The sequence below is a fragment of the Chenopodium album genome, chromosome 22 (genome assembly GCF_948465745.1).
Source record: "Chenopodium album chromosome 22, dcCheAlbu1.1, whole genome shotgun sequence".
NCBI classification, from domain to species: Eukaryota; Viridiplantae; Streptophyta; class Magnoliopsida; order Caryophyllales; family Amaranthaceae; genus Chenopodium; species Chenopodium album.
Window position 1 is genome coordinate 27,842,223 of NC_137855.1, and position 27,758 is coordinate 27,869,980.

General features: G+C 35.8%; 1 protein-coding gene across 1 annotated transcript; it reads left to right on the forward strand.

The window, feature by feature from the left end:
- The first annotated feature begins 6,892 nt into the window (after nucleotides 1-6,892).
- LOC145605648 (NAC domain-containing protein 21/22-like) lies at nucleotides 6,893-27,716 on the forward strand. Its single transcript, XM_081661719.1, has 3 exons — nucleotides 6,893-7,058; nucleotides 10,452-10,729; nucleotides 27,018-27,716. The coding sequence occupies exons 1-3, from the start codon at nucleotides 6,893-6,895 to the stop codon at nucleotides 27,558-27,560; spliced, it is 987 nt and encodes a 328-aa protein (XP_081517845.1). The 3' UTR covers nucleotides 27,561-27,716.
- Nucleotides 27,717-27,758: the final 42 nt, after the last annotated feature.

A 27,758-nucleotide genomic window follows, 5' to 3' on the forward strand; every position in this document is an offset into this window, starting at 1 on the left:
GGTTGGGGCCTCAACTCTTCTGGCCGGCTGACGGTCATTAAATGTTAGGCATGCTCTCTTTTGATCGACATCCTCTTTTCGCCAACCTGGTATGCTTGGAGTTGTCCTTCATCAGAGTTTGGCTCGGACGACATCGCTTGTGCACGAATAGTTGGTTTTACAGCCAATTGGTTACATTCTTTCGCCATTTTCTGATTTCCTTGGATCGAGCCAATTTGTCCGTTCGACCTTTCAAACTTCAATAACATCAGATGAGGCACAATGACCGCCTTGGCTGCGGTTAGAGTGGGGTGGCCGAGTATGACATTGTAGCCTGTGATCTCTTTGACCACTAGGAAGCGGATAACCATGTCCCTTCCTGCCCCTTTTTGCTCAAGTCGGATGGGCAAATCAATCTATCCGACTGGGTGAATAACCGTCCCACCAATCCAAACCAGTGGGTGGGAAACATCCTTTAAAGCATTTTCTAGGAATTTTAGGTTTTTCAAACAGGTCAAGCTGATGATGTCGAACAAACTGCCCGTATCTATCAGTATTCGTTTGACCTTCAGATTGGCTATCTTCAAAATGAATACCATAGGTTCATTGTGTAAGGTCTTGACCTCTCTTCGGTCGGCCTCACTCACTATTACCTCTAGGAAAGGCTCCACCTTAACCCATCCGGCCTGCATAACTTTTCCTAGATTTCATGCGTCCTGCTTGATTCCCTTTATGGTAGGGCCGCTTGCGGCAAAGTCGCCTGATATGACAGCCACAAAACCAAAATCCGTGTTGTTTCCATCATCTTTCTCCTTTTTGCTTTGCTTTTTCTTCTCAGACTTGTTGTCTGTCCGAGTATATGTGAACTTGGACTTCATGACGTACAAATTAAGCATGCCCTTCTCGGCCAACTTGTCTAGCAACCTCTTTAAATTGTTGCACTCATTTGTATCATGCCTCACGTCCTTGTGGTAATGGCAATACTGGTTTTTGTTTCTGTACTGAACCAAGCCTCTCAACGGCGTAGGTTTCTCAAATTCGAACTTATCCTTGATCTCCATCTAAATTAAATAACAATCCTTGTAAACTCATACTGGGTTCGTACGTCTTAGGCTTCTTAGACTTGGTCTCCTGGCAGTCAGATACCCAAGCTTCCTTTCTTTTGTTCTTTCCTTCTTTCTTTTTCCCGGCCTAGTCTTGCTGAGAAGGTTGTTTCTTCTCAGCCCCCTTGGCCGGTACTTCAGCATTTGTGAGTGAACAAAAGTCTGTCGTCTCAATATAGGCCTTGGCTTCCCGCAAAATGCCTGCGTATGTCCAAACCTTTTTTTCAGACCAAGTCAAATTTGAAACCATTATGCCTTAATCCCCGGAGAAATTCCGAATAGGCCATTTCATCGAGCAGATTATGAATTTGGGCTTTTTCTTGGTTAAATCTCTAGCCGTACGAACGCAAGCCTTCATTCTTCCCTTGAAAAATTGTAGCCAAGTTAAGGTTGGTCTTCCTTGGCGGTATGTTGTAAGAAATACTTCCGACGAACAGCATACTTAGAGTAGTGAAACAGTTGATGCACCCGGCCGGCAGGCTGTTGAACCAGTCCTGCGCCATGTCCTTGAGGGTGGACGGGAAGCACCTGCACCAGGTGGCATCATCCACGTATTGCAAGTATATAAGATTTTGATATGAGGTGATGTGCTCTGTCGGGTTGCCCGTACCGTCATAGGCACCCAAGAGTACGCTTTTCACCTTCCCTGGCTGAGGAGAGCTAAGGATCTCTTGAGAAAACGGTGGCGGTTTGGCTCTTAGGTTCAAGAAGCGCATCTTCTATTCTATGGGCTGTGGTTAAGCAGTTGGTCCTTCCAGGTAAGGAGCCTGCTCGAACGGCTAGCCGTATTGCCCATACTATCCAAAGATAGGAGGGTTAGGCGGCAGAAAAGTATTGAAATTCTGGGGAGCTTGATATTGAAATGGTTGTGCTAGAATAACTTGAAGTTGAGTTGGAGTCCGATGAGCTTGACTTCTGCTGGTCCTGGGCGAGCTGGTATGCTTAGAGGAGGTATGGTTTGAGAAATCATCCAGCATAGTTGGTGTAGAGGTTGTTTCCAAATAAGCTATTCGTTCACGCTGCTTGTGCCGAGTGTACTCTCTGGCATCCCTCCAACGCCATGACGGCTCAGCAATCTCTTTATGAGGCCTTCTAGTTTGCCCCCCAACCGACTGCGGTTTCTCGAGGAGCCGGGACACATCTACCCTTGGCACTCTTGGTGAACGCTCGTGCCAGCGGTACGGGGTGTTTCCAGTATCTTCAGCATTAGTCGCCTTGCTCTGAGCTTTCTTTTGTTGGCCTTCTCCTTCTCTCCTGGGCGGCTGCCTAGAAGAAGACGGCCTCTTACTCTCAAGCTCTTTCCTGAGCTTACTCATGGCGAGTTTAAGTGAACCAGCAGTACCTGGAGGATCCTCGGCCTCATTTAGTGCTTTTTTGAAGTTATGTCACAATCCCCCCTCCCATCATCAATCATTGGGGTTTTTATAGGGGTGGGGATTTGTGCCCCTTAGGGTAAGTGACCTAGGATTTAGAGCCTTGATTGGCTGCGCAATCGGGAGAGGGCACGTGTCCCCTTGAGGGAGTCGTTTTTGCGGCATTCTAGGATCTTGGGCCTCCTGATGTAAGGAGGCCTTCACTCACTCTCTTTATTTCAGGTGCTCTCTTGTTCTTCATACGTGGCATCTTCCTATAGTGATACCTGTCGCCTATCGATTGGGCCACGTACTTGAGGTAATTTTTACCCTAAACAAAGATAGTATTTGCTTGTAATGTTTCCACTTGATTATATAATATGTGAAATGTGGATAATGTGACTTTTGAATTAATTTTGATTAAAATGGATAGTAGATGATCGTCCAACAATTAACTTATTTTATGTGATTGCATGCTTTTCTGTTTGAATTAGTAAGGTAATAGAGTAGGAGTAGTAGTAGCAGTAGCGGCAACATGCAATGTCCCTAAAGCACAATAATCATATACAAGTAACACAAATTATTGGGTCAGTCTAGCCTGACCAAATAGTTTGTCAATCCAGCTATTGTTTTTTGTACGACATTACAAACTTCTCACACCCTCATTTCCACTCACCACCACCAACAATACTCCCACTCAATCCTACTTTACTTTCTCTCTCCTCCCTCACCTTTAACCCGCCCCTATTTTCTATATCCTCAACTTTCTACTAAGTTACTCCATTTTATTTGTTTATAATTCATGCTTGAATTGAAGAGCATGGTAAGGATAGTGAAAATAAATATTGTTGATTATATTTTTCCATAATTTATGCTTGAATTCGCTTGATAATTGATTGGGATTCTCGGATTTTTTGAAAGCCTAAAAAATTGATTTGGGGCTTTCTTGTGTGATGTGTAATTGTTGATATTGATTGTTCTACATGATTCAGTATTGAATTGTGAGCGTTTTGATAACAAAAAATGCATGCATTTTGGTTGAGAAATGAGCAAATCACCATTGTTGACGTTTTAATTATTTTTATAAAATAAATTCTATTTTCTTGATTATATCATTTATAATAAGTTGGATGGTATCCTCTATAAGTTGGATGATATCATCCATTGTCCAGATGATATCCTGTATAAGTTACATGATATCCTCTATTAGTTCAATGATATCTTCTATTATATAGGTTTCTTGAATATTATCTGCAGTTTGGATGATATCCTTTATTGATTCCATGATATCATCTATAAGCTGGATGACATCATCTTTTTCCTAGATAATATCATCCATTGTCTAGATTATATCATTTATAGGCAGGATGATATCCTCTATTAGTTTTTTGGATGATATCCACCTAATAGAGAATACCATCTAGCCAATAGAAGATATCATCCAACCTATAGAGGATATCATCTAGTCAATAAAGGATATCATATAGCCAATAAAGGATATCATCCAGTTGGTAGAGGATATCATCCAGCCAATAGGGGATATCATTCACCTACTAGAGAATATCATCTAGACAGTAAAAATATCATCTTGTCAATAAAGGATATCATATAGCCAACAAAGGATATCATCTACTCAATAGAGGATATAATCCTGCCAATAAAGGATATCATCCCGCTAATTGAGGATATCAAAAATTCGCATTTTGTCAGTCCAGACTGACACAATACCTTCTCTACAAGTAATACAACTAATTAATTATACATTATAAACAATTAGAATTGAATTGACTATCTACATTGAGAAAACGATAAACCTCAATAGAAGTAGATAGGAAGAAGAATTTTGTTTTCAATGTAGAATTAGAAGAATTAGATAGGACGACACTAACACTTTGTTTGGATTGTAGGTAATAGAGGGAAAAGAAGTGAAAGGAAATAGAGGGATTGATTATCTTTCATTTGGATAAGAAGTGAAAGGAAATAAGGAATGAAAGGAATTGGAAGGGAGAGAAATGGAAGGACTAAATTGTAAAAAATTAATCTCTCCATTGATGGAGATATTTGGAAGGAAAACACATCTTTCTTCCCTCCCTTCCTTTCTCTTCCCCCCCCCCCCCTTCACCTCTCTCCCCTTCTTTTCTTTCCCATTTCTTTATCCAAACACACCGTAAGTTCGCAAGAATGATGCCTGAACTGTCTCAAATTGAATTGAAAAAAAGATTTGTTGTTGAGGATTTTAGGCTTAAAAAATTATGCTTTAGGGCTTGACCTATGAACTTTGATTTTCATGTACCAAAATGAATTGAAGGATTATAGAGGATTATTCAAAGGCGAAGGACCAAAAAAATTAAAGTTGTGTTAGGTCTAAGGGTGAAACTAATTTGGTTTAAAACCGAACCAAACCGCAAACCGAACTGAATTAGAAATATGGTTTTTTTTTTTTTTTTTTTTCTAATGTGGTTCAATTTGGTTTTTTAAAAAAAATTCGATTTTCGGTTTGAGAAATTGAAAACCAAAAAAACCGAAACCAAACTGAAATTTTAAGATTAATTACAACGTAGCTTCTGGTCGCTCCTGATGCTGCTGTTGTTATGCTAATACTGTGTTATTTTCAAATTGTTGTAATGTTGAACAATTTTTTTTAGATGAAGTGTTAATTTTATTTATTTATTTTTTTTCAGATTGGCCATGTAACTATGAAGTTAGAACTTGTTAATGTTGTTTTATTCTTATTATGCTATTGTTATGTTAATGAATATGATATTTCAAATTGGTTTATATGGTTTGGAAGTCCACAAAAAGTTGCAGAATATGGCCCAAAAAATTCGGTGTGGTTCAATTACTTTTTTAACAAAATAACCGAAATTATTATGGTTTGGTTTGGTTTGATTTCAAAAGTAATGTAGTGCGGTGTGGTTTGTGAAATCCAAAAAACCGAATTAGAGTGTGTCGCGCTAGGTTCAACCATAATACATTGAAATTTAAATCAATTGACTTATAGCTTAAGGCTCCATCACTGTACGATTTTTAGATGGATTTTATGTCAATGGACAAGATGGAGTGTGTTGGGCTTAGTGAGGTTATATTAATTGCTTAAAATAAAATTCGGATCAGGTTTGATTTATTGTAGGTTAGGTTAACTTAGATTCGGTAACTTAGAAGGTTTGTTAAGTAAGTTTTAGTTCGTCTTTAATTTTGAACCAAAATTGATCGAGTTGTGCTTTTCAATTATTAGTATAATTTTGGGGAGACACAGGTTGGTGTTTATAGTTACTAGGGGTAGGCAATGTATCACATGTGTTTTTTAATTAATGGGTAATCTATTTGTTCATTTTTACGCCTTGTCCCAATGTTTTTAAAGATATTGGCTTATGCACCAATGCTTTCAAAACCAAAAATGTTAAAGTAGCTCTAATAGAAGGATATAATTTATGACAACCTTACAAGATATAAGTTATTAATGCCATAATTAGGTGATTGACGTCATTGCATTCCATGATCTCCCACTTACATATAACATTATAGCTCCACACATCCCCTCCTTTAAAACCACAATTTTCTCCACTTATACTGTTATACACAACTTGGTTAGGCTCTAGCCAAGCCTAGTGTGGTTGCTAATAAAAGTAAATTAACGGAAAATGCCAACTCTCAAATTAAAGAGACTAAAATTGTACAGAGACATTAAAAGCATGACAAAATCACACTAACATATATTCATAATCAAGAATGCTTTTTTCACCCAAAAAAAAAGTAAAAAAATAAAAAAAATCAAGAATGCTTAGTGGAGATGGCAGAAACTCCAACCTTAAGGCTATGTTACAAGTTCGAGCCCCACCAACTATATTTATACGTAATTATATAAAACAAAATAATGTGGGAACAAAAAATTACACCCGTGTAAAGTACTCCCTCCACCCTTAAATAATTGACACATTATTCATGTACTAGCTTTGACAATCATTTTAGTACGAGTAACAAATATAACACATATTTTATCATGAAATATAATGATAAATAGGTATTAGTAGTATAAAGTTTCAAAATATTAAATTTCTTAATTTTTTCTATTAAGAGTAATAACAAACTAATAGTTAACATAAATGCATATTAAATTTGACTGTGTCAATTATTTAAAAACGAAGAGAGTACGAAAATTGAGTCCATACCCAACTCCCCCTAGCTACTTCCTAACAGTGATCGTCATGAGGTTGGCAAGCAATTGAAAAACCTCATGTAGCATACGTCATGAACCTCTAAATTTCTTTAGTGATCCCCATTTAACACGGAATTACTAGTTGACTTAACCCCTAACATTATTCCTCTATATTTATACCACCCCATATGCCCTGGATTCTTGTCATCATCATATTTATTTTCCTACCTACTTATATATAATTTTCATGTCATTTTAATCCTTCACTATTTTTATTTTTCATAAGAAAAAAAAAAAAAAAAATGAGTAGCCTAACCATGGTGGAGGCAAAGCTGCCACCAGGGTTTAGGTTTCATCCAAGAGATGATGAACTTGTTTGTGATTACTTAATGAAGAAATGGAATGGTTGTGAATCTGCTCTTCTTATTGAAGTTGACCTAAACAAGTGTGAGCCTTGGGATATTCCTGGTCAGTACATTATTATTTTCTTTTTCATTTTCGAGTTATGAACAACGTAAACATATATGTTGGTTGCTTTCTGTTTTTTAAGTATCGTATAGAGTTCTAAAAGTTGTATAATGATACAGTGGCGGACTTAAGATTAAAGTTATTGGTAAGAAAACTATGGATTATAAAGAAAAAGAAATATTCAAATTTGTTATACTATTGTATGTAATAATCTTTCAATTTCTTTATTTATGTGCTTAATTGACATATAATTAAACAAAAATCTAACTCATACATCTCACAGACTCACATAGTTTAAGTTTTTTTATTTATTTATTATTTTTATTTTTATTTTTATTTTATTTTTTTTTTTTTGTTGAAAGACATAATTTAAGAATTTAAGTTAAGTGAACCGACAGTAATAATTTCCCTTTAACTTTTAAAAGCTCAAATACCAAATCTAGGAGTACAAATATTATGTGAGTTTACTATAATCACTTAATTAGGCCAATACCGAATAGTGAATTTGTACGATAAAGTTTATGAAACGGGAAATCAATTATGTCAGCCATGTTATAGATTAATTCAATCACCCTGTCAAAAAAAAAAAAAAAAAAAAAAAAAATTAATTCAATCACCTCCACTAAAAATTGGAATTATTCAATAATCTTCGATTTTATTTTAGATAACTTCCATTCAGAAAAAGTAAATTTTAAGACATAGAAAAATTAGGAAAGGAGGGTCAAAAGCAACAATGGAATATATATATATATATATATATATATATATATATATATATATATATATATATATATATATATATATATATATATATATATATACTTGTATATAATAGTGTATAGTACGTTGAAAACTTTTGAAAAACAATATTTGATTTCTTGCTTGTTTCACATATAATCCCAATTTTTTTTTTTTTTTTTTTAAAATGCAGAGCATTAATTAATTTTGGCATAATAATCCAATTTGAGATTATTTATACGACATAATTTATGCTTTCGTCAGTAGTATTGTAAAATAATGTCCACTACAGTCAAATTCTATGCAACATTTTGTTACAATTGAAAAACCTAGCTAATTGTAGAAAATTAGTCTTTAAAATCTCATTGGCCTTCCTAATAAATTTTATGGAGTACTTATTATAGACTTCTTACTTTTAAATTAATGCTTAAATTAAAAATCACTTGATCTATTATGATATCTACTTGCTCTTATTATGTGTTTCTTCTTCGGATTTCGCCTATAAAATTGCTAGCTTAAAACCTAATTTGAGGCGATCTATACACCTCCATTCTAGATTATTAGTATCATTTTGACTTTTTGCATAATTCACACTCCATTTCTCAACCATTTTTATTTTCAATTTACTAATGTGTGAAAACAAATTTATTTGCTTAGGTAAATGACATTGGTTTATCTTAATATATACATTTTTTAAATGTTAACTTTACTACTAATATAGATATTTAATTTAATTATGGACTTTAACAGCCAAATTTACACTAAGGGCATGTTCACATTTATTGAGTTGAGTTGAACTGAACCGAACTGAACTGATTGGAGCTGAACTAAACTGACCTGAACTAAATAGAGCTGAAATAAATATTTTGTGAGAGAAGGAACTATGAAACTGGACTGAACTGAACTAAACTGATTAGAGCTGAAATGAACTGAATTGAAATATAGATGAAGTTAACAGACCCTAAATAAATATGTATAGTCAAAGTGATGCAATTAATCCAAATCAACCATATTAGAGCTGGAGTAACACCATATATAATTTTATATATACTTACCTCTTAGTGATTTTAACTTTATATAGGGCTATAAATTATACTCCCTTTAATTTGTATTTAGGATGAGTGGGTGACTAAAGTTGTTGCATATTAATCAACATATAGTAGTAGTACACAAGATCAAATAATTTTATTTCTCCATAAATAGTATTTATATATATATGTACTGTCAACCATATTCATATCTTAGATAATTACATCTAATAGTCCCTAATTTTTGCTGGGATAATGACATTTTAGGCACCATCTAATTCAGAAGATAGTGATAAAAGTGATTATAAGTTTAATGTCGTTATACCTACTAATTATCCTCTTTCAACGTACGTGTGCAAAATGTCGAGGTTTAATGTCTCATCATCACCTAAAAAATTTAATTCCCAATTAATTTGTTTTAGTTGTGAAGTTTGATTGATAACTTAAAAAAAATAAAAATAATAATTCAATGTAGGAGCGTATGAAAATGCTACTTTTTTTTTTTTTTTTTTTTTTTTTTTTTTTGGTTGTCATTTGTGTCATGCATGCAATGCAAAATTGGACCCTCCAGATAATACAGCCGAATTTGGCATGGCCCTTATCACTAATTAAGTATTTAAATTCATGGAGTAGGTTTTGATTGATTAGGTCTTAAAATGCAAACAAAGCCATGGAAAATTCATTGTTAATTACTCATCTAATATCTAATTAGTTGCTAGTTATATGCCAACATTTCCATAATTTGTGAACTAGCCACAAAAATTTTATGTCAGTGTAAAACTAAAACATGTAAAAGGTAGTTTTTCTATTCGCAAATTTTTCATCTTTCATGTATCTAGAAAAAATATAAACATTATCTAAATTCCGCATAAGAAAGTACTCTGTGTATGATTCAATTTTAGTATTTTACTCGGATATTTTTTTGGTAAGTGCATATGCATACTCTTCAGAGTATATTGATAAGCAATCACATTACTACCTTTGCTTCATATTAATTGTAATTTTAGGGCCTTATTTGTGAGATATAAAATATTCTAAAGTTGCAAGTAATATAAAAGTATATATAACTATCTATTTTAAAACACGTCAAAACATAAAAACTACAAAAACTAGCTCCAATGGCAAGCTAATTGTCAAATTAGCTTGTCATGCCACATAGGATTGCAAAGTTATTCTTCATTCTAGCTAATTTATACCATAATGGTTAAGCTAATTGGCATTTAGATTTTTCAGTTTTATTTTTTAAACAATTAATATTTTATTTGAGACAATTAATTTCAAAGTTAATTAGCTTGGTCAAGCTAATTATTGAATTATCCTCCAATGGTTTGGCTACTAGCTTGAAAATTATTAAAATTGCAAGCTAGTTCCCAAAAGCAACCAGTGGAGTTGCTGCTATTAAAATTTTTAAAAAAAATAATAATAATAAAAGATAAAAATAAAAAACCGATTTATTTTCTAGCAAGTAAAAGTTGTATGTATAAACATTGAACATCATTTTATTATTAATTCAAGATAAAAGTGTAATTTTTGTAATTATGTTTGTTGTGATAGAAATGGGTATTACATAAATTCATTTTAAATTTAATTTGATCACAATAAATATTTACTTGTTTGTTGGAGCCAGAAACAGCCTGTGTTGGAGGAAAAGAATGGTACTTTTACAACCAACGTGACAGGAAATATGCAACAGGCCTAAGAACAAATCGAGCAACTGCCTCCGGCTACTGGAAAGCCACCGGAAAAGACCGGCCGGTAATTCGACGTGGCAGCCTTGTGGGAATGAGGAAAACCTTGGTTTTCTACCAAGGGAGAGCACCCAAGGGCAAAAAAACCGATTGGGTTATGCATGAGTTTCGTGTCGAAGGACCATTTGGCCCTCCTAAACTTAATCCTACCTCTAAGGTTAGTTTTCCTCATTTACTTTAAGGACGTATAATTTATATGTCATAAAATTATAAAGTACATATGCATCATATTTTCAGTTGCGCACTAGCTTAGAATTTTGATTAGGCTACTTAGGGTTAGATTAGAGTTAATTATTAGGAGCCGGCCCCTCGCCCCGGTTTAAAGAGAAATGAATGGTCTAATTTTTTCTTCCTTTATAAAGATCTTATACGAAGTTGTTGACGATCAGAATGTACAATGACATATGCAAAACAGGGAGATTTATTTGAGTTCTTCCCCCTGTAAGTAGCTAATTTCTAATTATCAGACCAAAACTAATACGGAGTAGAAACAATAATGTAATTAAAAGTTTAAAACTAATGATTTCTAATTATCGGGCCAAAAATAATACGGAGTAACAACAATAATAATAACTAAAAGTTTAAAACTAACAATATTTAAGACATAAAGTAGTTATTATTATTTTTTAATGTTCTACGAAGTAGGATATTACATACCTATGTTTATTATGAGGGTATCTCAAGACAATCTCTTTAGCGAAGTAGACGAGTGAAATAAATGATCTAGATTGTAAAATGAACTGTAAAATTTCCCTACTCCATATAAAAACAATAATATAATAATCAATATAACTTAATTGGTGGATGATAAATTATTTTAGTTTTCAATAAAAATATGAATTTCCAATAATTTTCCAATAAATATGTCGAAGTTGCATGATTTGTTAAGTTGCTTAGAAACCTTAGGTGCCACACATAACGATTATATTGCATAATTCTCCAAGTTTTTTTAGAAACAACAAGCTGTGGCTTTCATTAAAATGATTGATTGATACTTCAAATCATGCATATCTTCAAATCAGAAGAGGAGAAACAGGTGTACACCTATAATTTCCTTTTGTTATTAATTCACAAGATAAATAAATATAATAATAATAATAACAACAATTGTAGCTCGGAATCTTTATCACAAAAAGACGGGCCGTAATATTAATCAGTCAAATAAAACATTCAATCAAATCAAACAAGAAAAATGTGCTCTAATTGACAAGAGTATTAAATTATTAATTAATCAAAGAATCATAAGATATAGTTCTATACTATGTTTTTTTTTCTCTTCTCAAACAAATTAAGAAACTTAATTAAAACAATACAAAATCCATGCAGCTCAAAATTCAAACTAAATAATTTATGTAATCACAAATAGAGTTTCGGTGCCCATATAACAATAAATGGGTAGCTTAACTAATCTATTAATTCCTTCTATTTAATAAATAAACAAAAATGTTTAAATTTTAAGTTCATCAAAAAGAAAAATAAAAAAGGGAAGAACTCCAATAAACTCATTTTTTAATTTTTTTTTTGAAACACAACTCCAATAAACTCATAAACACCGCTTAAACAAGGCTTTCTTACAACAGGTAAACTTTCGTCATTAATGTGTTTATGTAAAAAAAAAGTTTCTGTTCAATTATATTATCTGTTGCTATGAGAGTGAAGGATAGCTCAAGTGGTAAGAGTTTTCTTCCCGATTTCAGAAGATCCTAAAATTAATCCTCACCCCGTCTTTGTGGCTCTTTAATTAAATACCAAAAAAATATATTATCTGTTGCTACTCTTTCTTAACATAAATCAAATTAAGTTGTTTTTCGAGTCCACGCTTATACATAAAAAGCACGGACACGGACACATCGCGTGAATAAAGAGCTAGTGTATGTTTATACGTAGTATATAGCATCACGTCCATAGCATTTCATGGCTAGAAAGAACGAGTATGCATAGTTTCCATGCAAAGTAGCATGTGCCTTAGAAAGTAGACCGCTAACTCTATCTTTAATCAGCATCCTAGTAATAATGAAAGTTTCATTATAGGTAAAATGGATTAGGTGGATTCAAAAGCAACAGTTAAAACAACCGTAACATCAAGAAAGTCTTCATTATTTGAAAAAGTCTTCAACAAAAATAAAATACCATCAATTATGATTCTATTCAATTCGATTCAAATCAAATCCCATTTCACACTATATATATATATATATATATATATATATATATATATATATATATATATATATATATATATATATATATATATATATATATATATATATATATATATATATATATTATATTTATATTTATTGAGGGAAAGGAAAATGTTATATATAACCCTTAGAGCTATATATATAAAAAACTAAATATATATATATATATATATATATATATATATATATATATATATATATATATATATATATATATATATATATATATATATATATTGAGGGAAAGGAAAATGTTATATATAACCCTTAGAGGTATATATATAAAAAGCTAAAAATGGAAAAAATAAATGAAAATATAACATTAATTACACTGCTTTGCCGTGATTTTGTCATATAATTATTTTTTTTTTTTTTTGGAACTTTTGTTATATAATTCTAAATTCATACCAAATAAGGAAAATTATTAAATACTTATTCATGGCCCTAAGGGCTATATATAACATTACTCTTTTTTATTTATTAATTTTATTGCACCAAATAGTTAATTTTGGGAATAATTAGTCAATTCCCTGAAAGATTTGCACATCTCTATCTCGGATTTAATTATCATTGTGGGACCCACGTTGATTAGTACTCCTTATTAATTAGCTTATTAATAAGCTAATTAATAAGTGAGCTAATCGTTATGGTACAGTATTTTTATTTATTTTTTATATATAAAATGTACTTGCTTCTATATTAAATTAAATTTTGACTTTGATAAAGAGTACACATCAAAGTCAGAACCAGTGGTTAAACCGTGTTGGGTATTTTTATTATGAGCTAAAGAGTAGTTAGTTTCCGCTGCCATCTTGCATCAGCGTACAACTACAATGATTGAATTTTAATAGCTGTTAACCAACACACATCACATATTATGATATTAATGATATAGTACTATTTCACTTGTAGTTTTGAATTATGACGTCTGAAGCATAAGCCTTTTTACTATTAATTGGTTATTATTAATTTTTTATTATTATTATTATAAAAATATCAAAAAAAAAAAAAAACCTACAAAGTCAATCAATTTACAAGAAATTGGTGGGGAGCCGAGATACAATCTGAGCCCCCACCCCTCTAGCTATAGCGAACCCGATCCTGTTGAAGATGTAAACAGCTGCACGAGCACCAATATCCTGTGATTTAGCGAATGCCTAAACCCGTTTCAGCAACGCAATAACATCTTTCTCTAATTCCCCCAACGAAGAAAAGAAAAAAAGGAAGAAAACCATAGCCAATAACCCTGCAACGCGCCCCATACTTGTCCCACTTCCCCTGAGCTGCCGCCGACACAACACGACCAGGAATGAAGTCAGACAACCCCGATAGTGTCAAAGGTGAAAATCCCGTCAAGTCAACACATACATCAAGACCTCTATCCCAGGAATAAAGCAACACATCTGCCGGTCGTAGAGCCCCGTCGTTACCTCCAGTCAACCCAACGTTAACCTCTTTTTCGAGCAGAAATCTCAGATCGAAAACAAATATCAACAAGAGTGTCACAAACAACATTGTGCCGATGTTTAACACCCAGTATCCTAGCACAAGACACTGCATGATCCCCATAAATATCCCCATCAAAAACCCTTGAGTAAGCAGAACACGGTGTCGAAATGGAGAACAAAGGAACACCCAACCGGTAGCAAAGAACACTACGGTAAGTCTTACCATTCATAGTCTGACCCAAACCCGATATCGGGACCGTACGCAACTAGGCCGAAGAATGATCTCCCAGACTTCCATAAGGCTACCTGACGCGGAGTTAAGGAGAAAGTGGAATATGCAGATGTAGTGACCTTCGTGAAATATATATCTGCCAACTTTTTCATGAGTCTGGGGGCAGCGATCTCACTAGGGTTACTCATTAGGTTAGTCTCCACAGTCTTGTTAAAAAGATTAAGAGCCACTATCGAAACAATACCAGAATTGCGAAGAAGCGTAGCCTGAAGACTAGAAGAATGCAGACGCGACGCAAGAAAAGCATAATGCCTAACATCTCCCGCCGAATAGACACTCAAACCACCATAAGCAAAGGATAAGGTGGCAAGTCGCCATTGCCAATCACCAAAACCAGGCCTCGAAGCTGTCACAATGCGCTCCAAAGAAGCCCGAAGGGCCACGTCAAAAGTAACCTGTGCTGTTTCAAAAAGACGAGGAGGACAAGTGCGCATAGTAAAGTAGAGTTTTAAAACCCCCGTACACGCACAAATAAGCAACAACTCGCACTGGGGATCATCGAGTTTAGCAACAGCATCCATTAGCACAATGGTCTTCGACACTCTCTGCGAAACAAGCTCACCACAGAAAGAGGAATCAGCACTGACTGGACCACCCAACAACTTAATACCTTGCATAGGACGACCAATATCCGGAGGAAAGACACCGATAAAACGGCTATGATGGTCCTCCAAGGGCCAGAATATTTCCGTTTTCTCAACATTGACATGGAGTCCGAGACGAGGTCCCTCCGCTAAAATCAACTCCTAAACCTTTCCTACCACCAAGGTGTCACCAATAATAGTCTTGTCATCCAAATTCCATGCTTGCAAACATAAGTCAAAAAAATCTCTCATTCGGCATACTAACGGATGAAGAACCAAAGCAAAAAGCAAAGGGCCTAGAGGATCACCCTATTGCACTCCCTAACATGACCATAAGATATGCTCCCCATAAAACAGCCTGGCTGGAGTAGAGTAACAGAATTCAACCCATCGCGAGAGAGCTAGACAACGGAGACGAACCTCACGCAACAAAGCCAAACGGTCTACCAAATTAAAGGCATTCTGGAAATCCACCAGCAACTTGGAGAGACCAACATCACCACCTCGCGCCTCAACCTAACGATTAACAGCATGAAGAATAGCCTCACCACCCGCAGGAACCCCAACACCAAACTAAAGACCTCCTAGATAGCTCCCCAGACGCGGACCAATTAAAGCAGCCCCAACCTTTGAAACCAGACGCCTCCAAACGGTACCCACAACAATAGGACGAATACCACCGCCAGGATTAACAAGTGACGTAAAAGGAGCACTAGTAATGTATTCTCCGATCCCAACTCAGCTGGACATTTCCCAGCAAGAAAAAGATTAACCACCTGCGTAATAGAGTCCACCAACTCATCAAAAATAGCAATTGCAGCACCACTCAAACAATCCATAAGGTGTTGAGCACGCAAGCCGTCTCTACCGCATGACGTATCTCACGGAAAACCCCTAATCTGATCTAAAACAACAGCTGGAGTAATAATAAGGTGCTGATCAACGGGAATATCCGATAAGATAGGATCTGGAGAGGAAGGGTGTTTAGCTTGCAAATCTGCAAGAGTAGCATCATTGTAACGGGCAAGGCCAGAAGACAAAAGAACCCTAACCGCAGCAGTGTAATGTCCGTTATAAATCTTTCTCTTACACTGCTTAATGTTACGCTAGGACAAATCATGGTCCTCATCAGCGTCTAACAAAGGTGGAGACACATCAGCCAACGTATCTCGCACAAGCTGCACGGAACCACCAGGCTCACACCAAGAACGAATAGCAGCAGTGATATTCTCTTCCTGTCGCTGTCGCCTGACACTCGAAGAACACTCACGACTACTCCTTGGAGAAAAGGTTTTAAGGACACAGAGAGTCAACACAAGCAATTGAACCCAATAAGAGATGTCACCAGGCTTGCTAATCACCTTATCAAGGCCCCCTTTAAAACCCGAGAAAAACCCAAGCGACACTTAGGAGGGATAGATTTCATCGAACGAAACCGCTTCGAAAGCAAACTATCAAGAAGAGCAACATCAAAAGCAGAATGAGGCTCACTAGGTACCGTAGGAATAAGATTAGATACCTTAGAAGCAGGACCCTGCGGTTTAGAAAAACCATAAAGAATAAATCGAACCACACCATCCCCAAAATTAGGAGGGGCCACGAAATCATTGGGACCAGGACCATGCCGACACTTCGTACGAAGAGTATGCGTCTTGAAACACACCCCACAAAGCCAAATGCCCATACGACAAAAGGCTGACTCCGCCTCCAAGAAAATAGCCAAATTAGAAGAAAGAGAGTGCCGGGTCAAATCACGCGCATTTGCATACCAATGACGATCACGAAGATGAGTAAGCAAATAAGGTTTAGAGAGCCCATTACCCCGGCCATCAAGACACCCATTAAGACCCACAAATGGGCAATGGAATGGAGAAATAAGAGGCATAACACCCACCTCAAATTGCCACAAGAAACACACCAAAAACTGAGCACAAAATCACTCCAAAACAGCCCCAAAAACACACCAAAACTGCCCCAAAAACACACCAAAACTGCACCAACATCGACCACCTTAAAAAAGCACCAACTGCCCAAAAAAAACACCACAATCTCCACGAAACTGCCCAGAATGATCAGATCCCAAATAGACCACTAAACTGCACCCAAACGGACCACCAAACTGACTAGAAAACAGCATCAAAAATGCGCAGCAAACAGCCCAAAACCAGACCAAAACCAGACCAAAGCACCCCAAAAACCTGACCAAAGAACCTTATAGAAAACCCAAAACTGTTACCTCAAAGGGACGCCTAGCAACAGCCCAAAAAACGCCTGACACAGCAAGAAAACAGAGGCAAAAAACTGCTATGAAAACGCGAGGTAGGACCGCAAAGATGCCTTCAAAATGCTCCTAAAAGAAATTGAAAAGACGTCCGATAATGAAGCACGACGCATGCAACAAAAGCTGCCGGAAAATGGTTGTGATCCCAGCCTTAAACACGCCCGGAAATAGCCTGGAAAACAGCCCAAAATGCACCCAAAAACTACCTGAAAATCGACCGAAATACACCTCAATTTCGCCAGAAAACTGCCTGAAACCCGCCTAGGAATGAAAGCCCTTCGCCTGACTTGAACTTACGCCGGAGCAGACCCTAACACACCGGAAAACTAACGTGGAAGCCGCGGAAGAAACCTAAAACTACCCTGCCCTAATCGACCAATTTGAGAGATTTTTTTTTATTTATATTATTATTATTATTATTATTATTATTATTATTATTATTATCTCAAAAACAAAAAGTCATACAACCTACAATAAATTAGTGGGAAGCCGAGATACAATCTGGGCCCCCACTCCTCTAGCTATAGCAAAGCCTACCCTAGTAAAAATATGAGCTGCAGCACGTGCTCCAATGTCTTGCGTCGTCGAGAACCTCTGAATTCGCTTAAGCAACGCAATAGCCTCCTTCTCTAATTCACCAAACGAAGAAAAGGAGAAGGGAATGAACCCATATCCAATCGCCTGACAACGAGCCTCATACTTATCCCGCTTCCGCTGAGCTGCATCAGCCACAACCCGTCCAGGAATAAAGTCAGATAACCTTGACTGTGTCAAAGGAGAAGATCCTGTCAAATCAACAGAGACATCGCGACCACGATCCCAAGAATAAAGTAACACATCAGCAGGTCTGAGGGCATCACCGTTCCCTCCAGACAACCCAATATCAACCTCTTTCCTTGCTGAAATCCCAGAACGATAGCAAACATCAACTAGGGTATCCCGAACAACATTATGTCTATGTTTAATACCCACGATACCAGCACACGACACCGCGTGATCGCCAAAAATATCCCCTGGAAAAACCCTTGAACAAGCAGAGCACGGTGTCGAGGCAGAGAACAACGGAACACCCAATCGGTAGCATAATACACATCGATAAGTCTTTGCATTCATAATCTGACCCAATCCTGAAATAGGAACGGCCCGAAGCCAAGCAGACGTGTGATCTCCCTGCTGAGATTTCCACAATGCTGATAGACGAGGGGATAATGAAAAGGTGGATTCTGCAGATTCGGTAACCTTCGTGAAATATATATCTGCCAATTTCTTCATAAGTTTTGGGGCAGCGACCTCACTAGGATTACTTAAAAAATCAGACTCCACCACGCCATTAAACAAACCCAAGGCGTCTTCAAAAGCTCGACCATGACCAACAATGTCAGCATGTCGAAGAAGCTTTGTTTGCAACCCAGTAGACTGCAACCGAGAAGCAAGAAAAGCATAATGCCGAACATCACCTGCAGAATAAACACCAAGCCCTCCAAACGCAAATGGTAAAGTGGCAAGCCGCCACTGCCAATCGCCAAACCCAGGTCCTGAAGCAGTAACAATACGCTCCAAAGAAGATCGAAGAGCCTCGTCAAAAGTGCGTTGAGCCGCCTCAAAAGTACTAGGGGGACAAGTACGCAACGCAAAGTAGAGTTTAGAAACTCCGGTACAAGCCCTAAGTAACAATAGCTCACACTGAGGATCATCCAGCGTAGCAACCTTATCCATAAGCGCAATGGTCTTTGTCACCCTATGCATCACAAGCTCACTACTAAAACCAGAATCAGAACTAGCAGGACCACCAAGCAACTTAACACCACGCGAAGGTCGAGCAATGTTAGGTGGAAAGACACCCAAAAGTCTGCTTCGGGGGTCTTCTGTAGGCCAGAAAACTTCAGTTTTGTCCACGTTAAGATGTAACCCAAAAAGAGGCCCTTCCTCCATAATCAGCTGCAAAATTTTCCCCACCACCAACGTGTCACCAATAATAGTGCCATCATCTAAATACCAAGCCTGAAGACATACATCAAAAGTATCTCTGATTTTACACACCAAGGGTTGTAAAACCAAAGCAAAAAGCAGAGGACCAAGGGGATCACCCTGCTGCACCCCCTGAGACGACCATAAGGTGTGGTCCCCATAATACAATCTAGCTGGATTAGAGTAGCAGAATTCAACCCACCGCGAAATACCCGGACAACGACGACGGACCTCACGTAACATGACCGCACGATCAACTAGATTGAAGGCATTACGAAAATCCACCAACAACATTGAAAGACCAACATCAGATCCACGAACCTCAAGTAATCGATTCACAGCATGAAGAATGGCCTCACCGCCTGAAGAAACCCCAACGCCAAATTGAAGACCATCAAAGTAACTTCCCAAAGACTGCCCAACCATAACAGCACCGACTTTCGAAACCAGACGCCGCCAAACGGTACCCACAGCTATAGGACGAATTCCACCACCGGGCTTGACAAGGGGTGTGAGAGGAGCACTAGAAATATACTCTCCTAGTTCCATAGGACATCTACCAGCTAGAAACAGATTAACCACCCCGGTAATAGAGTCAACCAACTCGTCTGAGACAGCCACAGCTGCACCACTCAAGCAATCCATAAGGTGTTGAGCACGTAACCCATCCCTACCACACGATGTGCCACGCGGGAAACTCTGAATCCGATCTAAAACAACAGCAGAGGAAGCAATGAGATGAAGTTGATCAATAGGAATATCAGCAGGCAAGGAAGGAGGTGAAGAAGAAGGGTGTTTTGAAAGCAAATCCGCAAGAGTGACATCATTATACGGAGCAACACCTGAAGAAGAAAGAACTCGGACTGCAGCGGTGTAATGACCATCACAAATCTTCCTACGACACTGCTTGATATTACGCTCTTCCAAATCAAGGTCCTCATCATCAACCACCGACATAGTAGGAGCATCCTCAGCCAAAGTTTCCCTCACAAGCTGCACACTACCACCTGGTGCACCCCAAGAACAAATAGCCCGGGAAATACTTTCTTCTTGATGCCGACGCTTTACGGAAGACCTTGACTCACGACTACTCCGCGGCCGAAAGGTTTTAAGGGTGCAAAGAGGTAACACTAACAACGATACCCAACTAGAAATGTCATTAGGGTTAGAGATCACCTTATCTAGAGCACTTTTCAGAATCCGAGAAAACCCCAAACGACACTTGGGAGGGATAGATTTCACAGTACGAAACCCCTTTGAGAGCAAAGCATTAATGAGAGCCACGTCAAAACCACAAAACTGATCTCGCGCCAAACCATCCACAAGCCCAATACGAGTCGAAGAAGAGGGAGCTTGTGGCTTGGAGAAATTATGAAGCACAAAACGAATAATACCATCTCCTTCATCAGGGGGTGATACATCCTCACCCCTCTCGTGACGACACCAAGAACGAAGCGTATGAGTTTTGTAACAAACCCCACAAAACCAAATCCCCATACGCGTAAAAGTAACTTCCGCCTCAGTATAAACAACCAAATTAGAAGTAAGAGACTGACGTGTAACATCCCGCGCACCAGTACAACAATGACGATCATGAATATGCTTGATTAAAGAACGCCTTGTAAGCCCATTGCCACTCCCATCTTGACACCCACTAAGACCCACAAAGGGACAATGAAACTTCACCGACATGGCAACACAGCCACCACCAAAGTCGGAGCAAATACCAATCGAAAAACAGCACTTAAATAACCCAAAATAACCACCACAAACTACACCCAAAAGCACAATAAAATGCACCCGAAATGACCAGCAAAAAGCACCCAAAAAGCACGAAAACACCACCCAAACAGACCAGAAATTTGCACCTCAAAATAACCAAAGAAACTGACCAGGAAATTGGAGAAAAATGCACTCAAACAGCACCCAAAACAACGCCAAAATTGCACCAAACAAACCGCCAGAAAATTGCACCAGTTGACCCAAGCAACACCAGAATCTGATAGGAAAACAGCCCGAAAAATTGACCCAATATCCCCCCGATTAACTGCCTGAAAACTGCCTGTAAACAGCCCCAAAACACCTCGAAAACTTCCTGAAAACTGACCCGATTACCTGCCTGAAAACTGCCTGTAAACAGCCCCAAAACACCTCGAAAACTGCCTGAAAACTGACCCGATTACCTGCCTGAAAACAGCCCCAAAAACACCTCGAAAACCTGCCTCAAAGTCACCGGAAACCAGCTATAAAACCACCTTAATTTCGCCTGAACAAGGAGATGCTGCCTGAAAACTTGCGAGGATATTGCGCCTCAGAACTGCACCAAATTCGCCCAAAACCACCTTAATTTCGCCCCTAAAAAAAACCGAAGACCCACCGGAACCACCTGGCCTGAACTCGCCTGACCCGATCGTCCCTGATCGCCGGAAATTGCGCCGGAAAAAGGACGTGGAAGCCTACCCTAATCACCCCTAAACGAGAGAAATTCAAAACATTATGAACATATTATTATTATATGCTGAGGTATATATATATGGTAGTTACAAATTTTCATATGTGGCCGGGGTTACTCGGTCAGAGGTTGTGTGGTCGGGGTTATTCGGTCAGTTAGGAGTTACTTGTCAGGGGTTGTATTGCCGGGGTTACTCGGTCAATTAAAGGTTATTTGATCAAGAGTTATTCGGTCGGTCAGTGTTTTGATGTGTGTCACTTTGCCGCATAATGTGGTTGGCCACATCAAAAAAGCGTCGCATTGTATTATATTTGTTTCTTATTATTTGCAACAGAAAGGTATTGTTTACGAAACATAAAATATTTCTTTGTACAAATAATAAGAAATTGAGGTACTAGAATACTAGGGAATAGCTGAATTGTATAAGGTTTGGGGTTCGATTCTCATCACTCTAGCTTTACATTTTTGTTTGTGAGAGTAGCTTCTTTATTAGTGGTTGTATGTATGGGTGTGCAAAAGGGACCAAGATCGGAAACCGAACCGGACCATTGGATTCCGGGTCGGTCGTCGATCCTAACAAATTGTTGATTCAGGGTTTTCGGTCCGGTCCGTGTAAAACTGGAATATTTTGGCCCGGAACGAAAAATGTATTTTTTCTATTATTTGGATGAAATTTTTTTAATTTATGTTTAAATTTCTCAAAAATTTAGGTATAAACTTGTAATTTACGTAGTATAAATTATAGGTGCAAAATAGTAAAGCACACAAACAAAAACAAGACAGTAAAAAATGATGTATACATAAAGATATTAAAAAAAAAGAATATAACCAATCCATTTTGGACCAAAATAAATAGGTCTAGACCGGAACCCGAACCGGTTGATTACGGTCCGGTCCCCGATCCTCAAACCATGCAATCTCGGTCAGCCCTAGTGTATGTATCAATTGTAGAGTTTGTGGTCAATAATTTTGGATTTATATAGAAGATAAATAAAAAATATAGTAAAACCAATTGATGACAGGTTGAGTAGCTTGCTAGTGCTATCTTGTAAGTATAATATTTTGACTGACAAATAAATTTAGGTAATTTAATTATCTTTAATATAATAAGATAATAGGGCGGTAATTAAGATTTTTGAAAAATATAAGGAATGGTTGTGGTGTTGATAGTTCATTAAAAAGTAAGGTATGTGAGAAAAACTAAATAATTTTAAAACAGTAATGGTTTGATTGAAAACCATCGAAAAAAAGTGACATAATATTTAAATTTAGTAGTTTACCAAAAATAGAACGAAGGAGTAACAAATTTTCAAATAATTTGTTTCATCTCTAAGGTTGATTATCGATCTAGATCGTAAACCTCTAATACGACGATTAATTTCCAATCACTAGGCTAACCACAAACTCAAGTTGCAAGAGAGCGTGATCACATGAAATCCCGACAGAGAGTTCCATCATATATAAAATCAATAGCTTTTAATCTTATACTTCTTCCATTTTTTCAAGGTCGTCCTAATCATATTAAGTGCCCTATGCTAACTAGAAAATTAAGGCCCTTACTATATAAAAGAAATAATCATAATTTTTTTAAATGTATTTTTCCACTAAAAATTTAATAATGTATCAAATCAACCACTGCAATTTTAAACATATGTACTGTGTGTGTACTTTGTATTCCATATTAACCCCCTATTTTATACAAGTATAAAATTATTGATCTCATTCCCAACAAGCATTTTATTATCACAAGAAAACAAACTTGAAAGAATTAGACCTTAAAAACTTAAAAATTGATAATAACTTTTCGTTCTCTTTAGGTAATCTTGACGAATTCATATGGACAGTTGACAGTTTACGGAGTTTGTTTTTTCAAACAAAAAAAAAAAAAAAGCAAGCTTGAAATTACAAGTAATTGAGATTAGTAATTGATTAATTATAATTAATCTTAAAATGTTTTGGGATCTTTAAAAAAACAAAAAACAAAAAAGAAAAAAAAAAAAGAAAAAAAACAAAAAACTATACCAAAATTCACACAACAAAATGTACAGTGTATTTTGATGAGGTGATGAAAGAAGAATTAAGGGAGTAAAAGAAACGTCATATCTCCATAGCAACAGCCAATAGGAGCACATTAAATTACATTCCACTAAAAGAAAAATTAGGATTTTCACTATTGTTTCTCACAATTTTTTTGGGCCCTTATAATGGTGAGGTCCTGTGCAATAGGTGTGGTTGCACAGGCTCTTCACGGGCCCTGCATTTTTTAATACTTGTAACATTTCTCTAAAATGGAATTGTCACAATACTTGTAATCAATTAACATATACTAAAAACGAATCTAAAATGACATTTGTCACAATGTCATTAAAATTTTTCCCGCCCAATTTTACTTTCTATTTTTATGCAGATTATATATTGAAAGAAATCATTTTGTAATAATTTAAAATATCTTTCTTCCAATTAAAATTTACTTTCTATTTTTATGCAGATTATATATTGAAAGAAATCATTTTGTAATAATTTAAAATATCTTTCTTCCAATTAAAATTCTTAACAATAATAATTCTCCATATAAACCTAACTGATATATTTTTACATACATGTAGTCTTTTATATTAGGTATTATTTTTATAAAAATAATGAGGTGAGCATTATTAAACAATATTGCTATACATTATTTTAGTTTTCGATAATACTATTAACTTTTTTTCATCCAATTTTTTACTTTTGCAATAATGTTTAACTCAATTAAAAATAAAATCATTTTGTTAAGACATATATAATACACACTTTATTTTCTACTCTTAAAAGTTGCATTAATAATAATGCAGAACGTGCAGGTACTATATAACCTTAGATTTTTTTAAAAAAAAAATAATAATAATAAATAAAGCCTCTTTTTTTCTAAGTGTCACTAGCTAATCTAAGACATTGATATAGTTAGGTATAAAAGTTAAAGTCATATTTATTTTTGAATTAATATTATGAGTATAATTTATTTTATAAAAATATACAATAACCTTTTCCTAAAAGTTAATAACAAATGTGCATTGCATGGGACTTAAACTAGTATTTCTCTAAATGAAAATGTCACAATATTTATTTTTGGGAGAATTTGTATTATTTTTCTTATTTAAATTTCACGACCTAGTAAATTATACTCCTAACAACCTCTCACCCCATTTTAAAGTGTTCATATAAGCCTACCTCTCTTAAATATCGTGAAAAAGTGTGTTTCAAGTATTAAAAAACAGAGGAATTACGTTAGTCATTCTATCTTCATTTTTTTCGATGTGACACAAGTAGTTCCAACACATTTTTATTCTTCGTAGTGTTTTCCTTACAAGTGTTATACTTTACTTGAATAGCAAAGAAGTAATGGTAGGTGATCAAAGTTCGGGTCAGGCCAAGGCAAGAAAAATCAACCCATTGTTTAGGTTGAAAATTGCTTGCCTAAACCCGAAAAATAGGCAAGGTCTGTCCGGGCCATGAAATTAACTAAAAATAAAAAAATATGCATGTCCAAGCCCGGCCAAAAAGTTAGAAATGACCTGACCTAAAGTCGGGCTGAAAAATTTTGCCCAAATCCCGCCTGTATTCGTATCGGGCTGACATTGATTAGCTCTTAGAAGAAGGGAATGAAGAGAAGGGAAAGTTGAGCTCCGTTTCCCCTCCAAATCTCTCCAATAGTTTTTGTGGGATCTTTCTTAATACAGAGAGAGGGGTTATAGTCTCTACCTCTCTTCCCCCCTCCCCCCCCCCCCCCCCCCCTCCCAAATCCTTTTGCCAAAATCAGAGAATTTGTCCTCCACTTTTTCTTCTCTTTCTTTCCTTTCATTTTCTTCTATCCAAATATAGTGTTATGACAAATATTAATGAAAATTCAAGATTAGAGGTTAGTCAACTATTAGGATCAATAACTTTTACAAGGAGAAATATAGAATAAAATACATATAAAATAAATAAGATAAGGTAAAAGATGAATAAAAAGTGATTACATAGTATTGAAGATAGAAAATAACTTTGTTTAGTAGCTAAATGGTACCCCTCTATTCTCCTATTTTTTTTAAAAAAAAAATGTATTCATTTGCACATTGTGCGGTTTTCAACACACATATTTTATAAATTATACAAATTTAATATTTTTATATTACACATTTAAAGTTTTAAACGTTCTCAACAAGATCATGTGATATTTTATATAAATACATAATAGCAATAATCAATCAAAGTTCATCTAGTTTGATCTATAGGATAGTAAATGTGTAGGAGAAAAAAAATGAATGAAGATAGTATGCAAGTAAAAATAACTTTAAACAAAAAAATTTGTACATTTCTGATAATTTTTTTATTTAAACTTTACTTAAAATTTCAAGTATTAGCGATTGTCAAACACAATTGTGTATATATTAAATATTGTCAAACTCAAATTATTATCATGCGACACTTTCTCATACATAAACTAATATAAAATTTTATGGGATATTGGAGCAAATAAAATGATTTTATGGTCGACAGTTAATTGTATCACTCTAGTTATTTATAATTAAGACTTGATTGTTCCTACATGGTTTCTAAATTTTAGGCTTTTATCTTATCTTATTCTAATGCGCCTTTTCTCCCTATAAGTGCTTTAGAAAAGAGGTTTTTTTTTTTTTTTTTTTTGGATGGAAGTTTGGATCAATTTTCTTTTTTTTTAGTGAACGTTTATGTTGTGTAACTTTTTAAAAAATTGAGAATTTTGCAAATATATTATGTTGAATGTTATTGTTCAAATTAACGTTTTTTTTAAACTATGGCTTTAGAATTTCCCAAAGAAAAACAAAAATCCAAAATTTATAAAAAAAATATTTTTTTAAAAAATATAACCCTTAAACCCGTAATGTGAATCGAACCGGTTCAAAGGAATATAAGAAATAAATAAATAAATTTCTTCCAAGTTAATAAATTATCTAGTTTGGGAATTAAAATTTATAATTAGCGTTTTGGTAAATAATTTTGTTAAATTAGCCATTTTGGTAAAAGATCCCAACTTAAGCTAGTGTATTATTTAAAATAAAAGCATAGGGAATGCAACGAGTAGATAAAGTTGCTCATACATGTTACTTAACTTAATAACTTTGTATTTTTTAATTAAGGTAAACTGATATTCAAAATATTCTAGAGTTTAATGCACATTATATTCTAACTCATAGAATTTTTCCATTGGCATGAAGCAAGAAGATTGGGTCCTTTGTAGAGTTTTCTACAAGAACAGATCGGAAATAGGTTCGAAAGGCGGTGTTGAAAATGAGAGCAACTCCATGGAAGACACAAGCTCATCATCCGGCCTACCACCATTAATGGACTCCTACATCACCTTTAACCAAACTCAAGTAAATGCAGATACGAGTAATTCTTACCAGCAAGTGCCCTGCTTCTCCATTACCTCATCATCTGCCAACCATGATTATACCAATAACCCCTTGTTATATCACCAAAGTTTTCACATGTATCCTAATAATAATAGTGCCACTCAAAATGATCAAACCTCGACTACTTTCGATTGCACTACTGTAATCCCAAATGAATCAGCTACCATAAACCTAAGTCCTTTAGCATGTGATCGAAAGGTGCTTGAAGCCGTCCTAACTCAGCTTACAAAAATGGAAACCTCCCCTAACTTAAATGGTTCGTCAAGTATAGGGGAGGTTGCAAGCTCTGAAAGTTATTTGTCGTCTGAAGTTGCATTGCCCCCTCACATGTGGAACAATTATTGATTGAATACTCCCTCTAATCGCAAATAATTATCACGTTATTATTGTCTTATTGACATTGTAAGCTGAACCAATAACGTGACAAATAAGTTATTGGGATGAAGGTAGCGGTGTAAGATTTGGTTAGCTTCTGAGACAATTTATTGTTATCTATATATATATATATATATATATGATTGATGATTGGAAATTGGACTCATT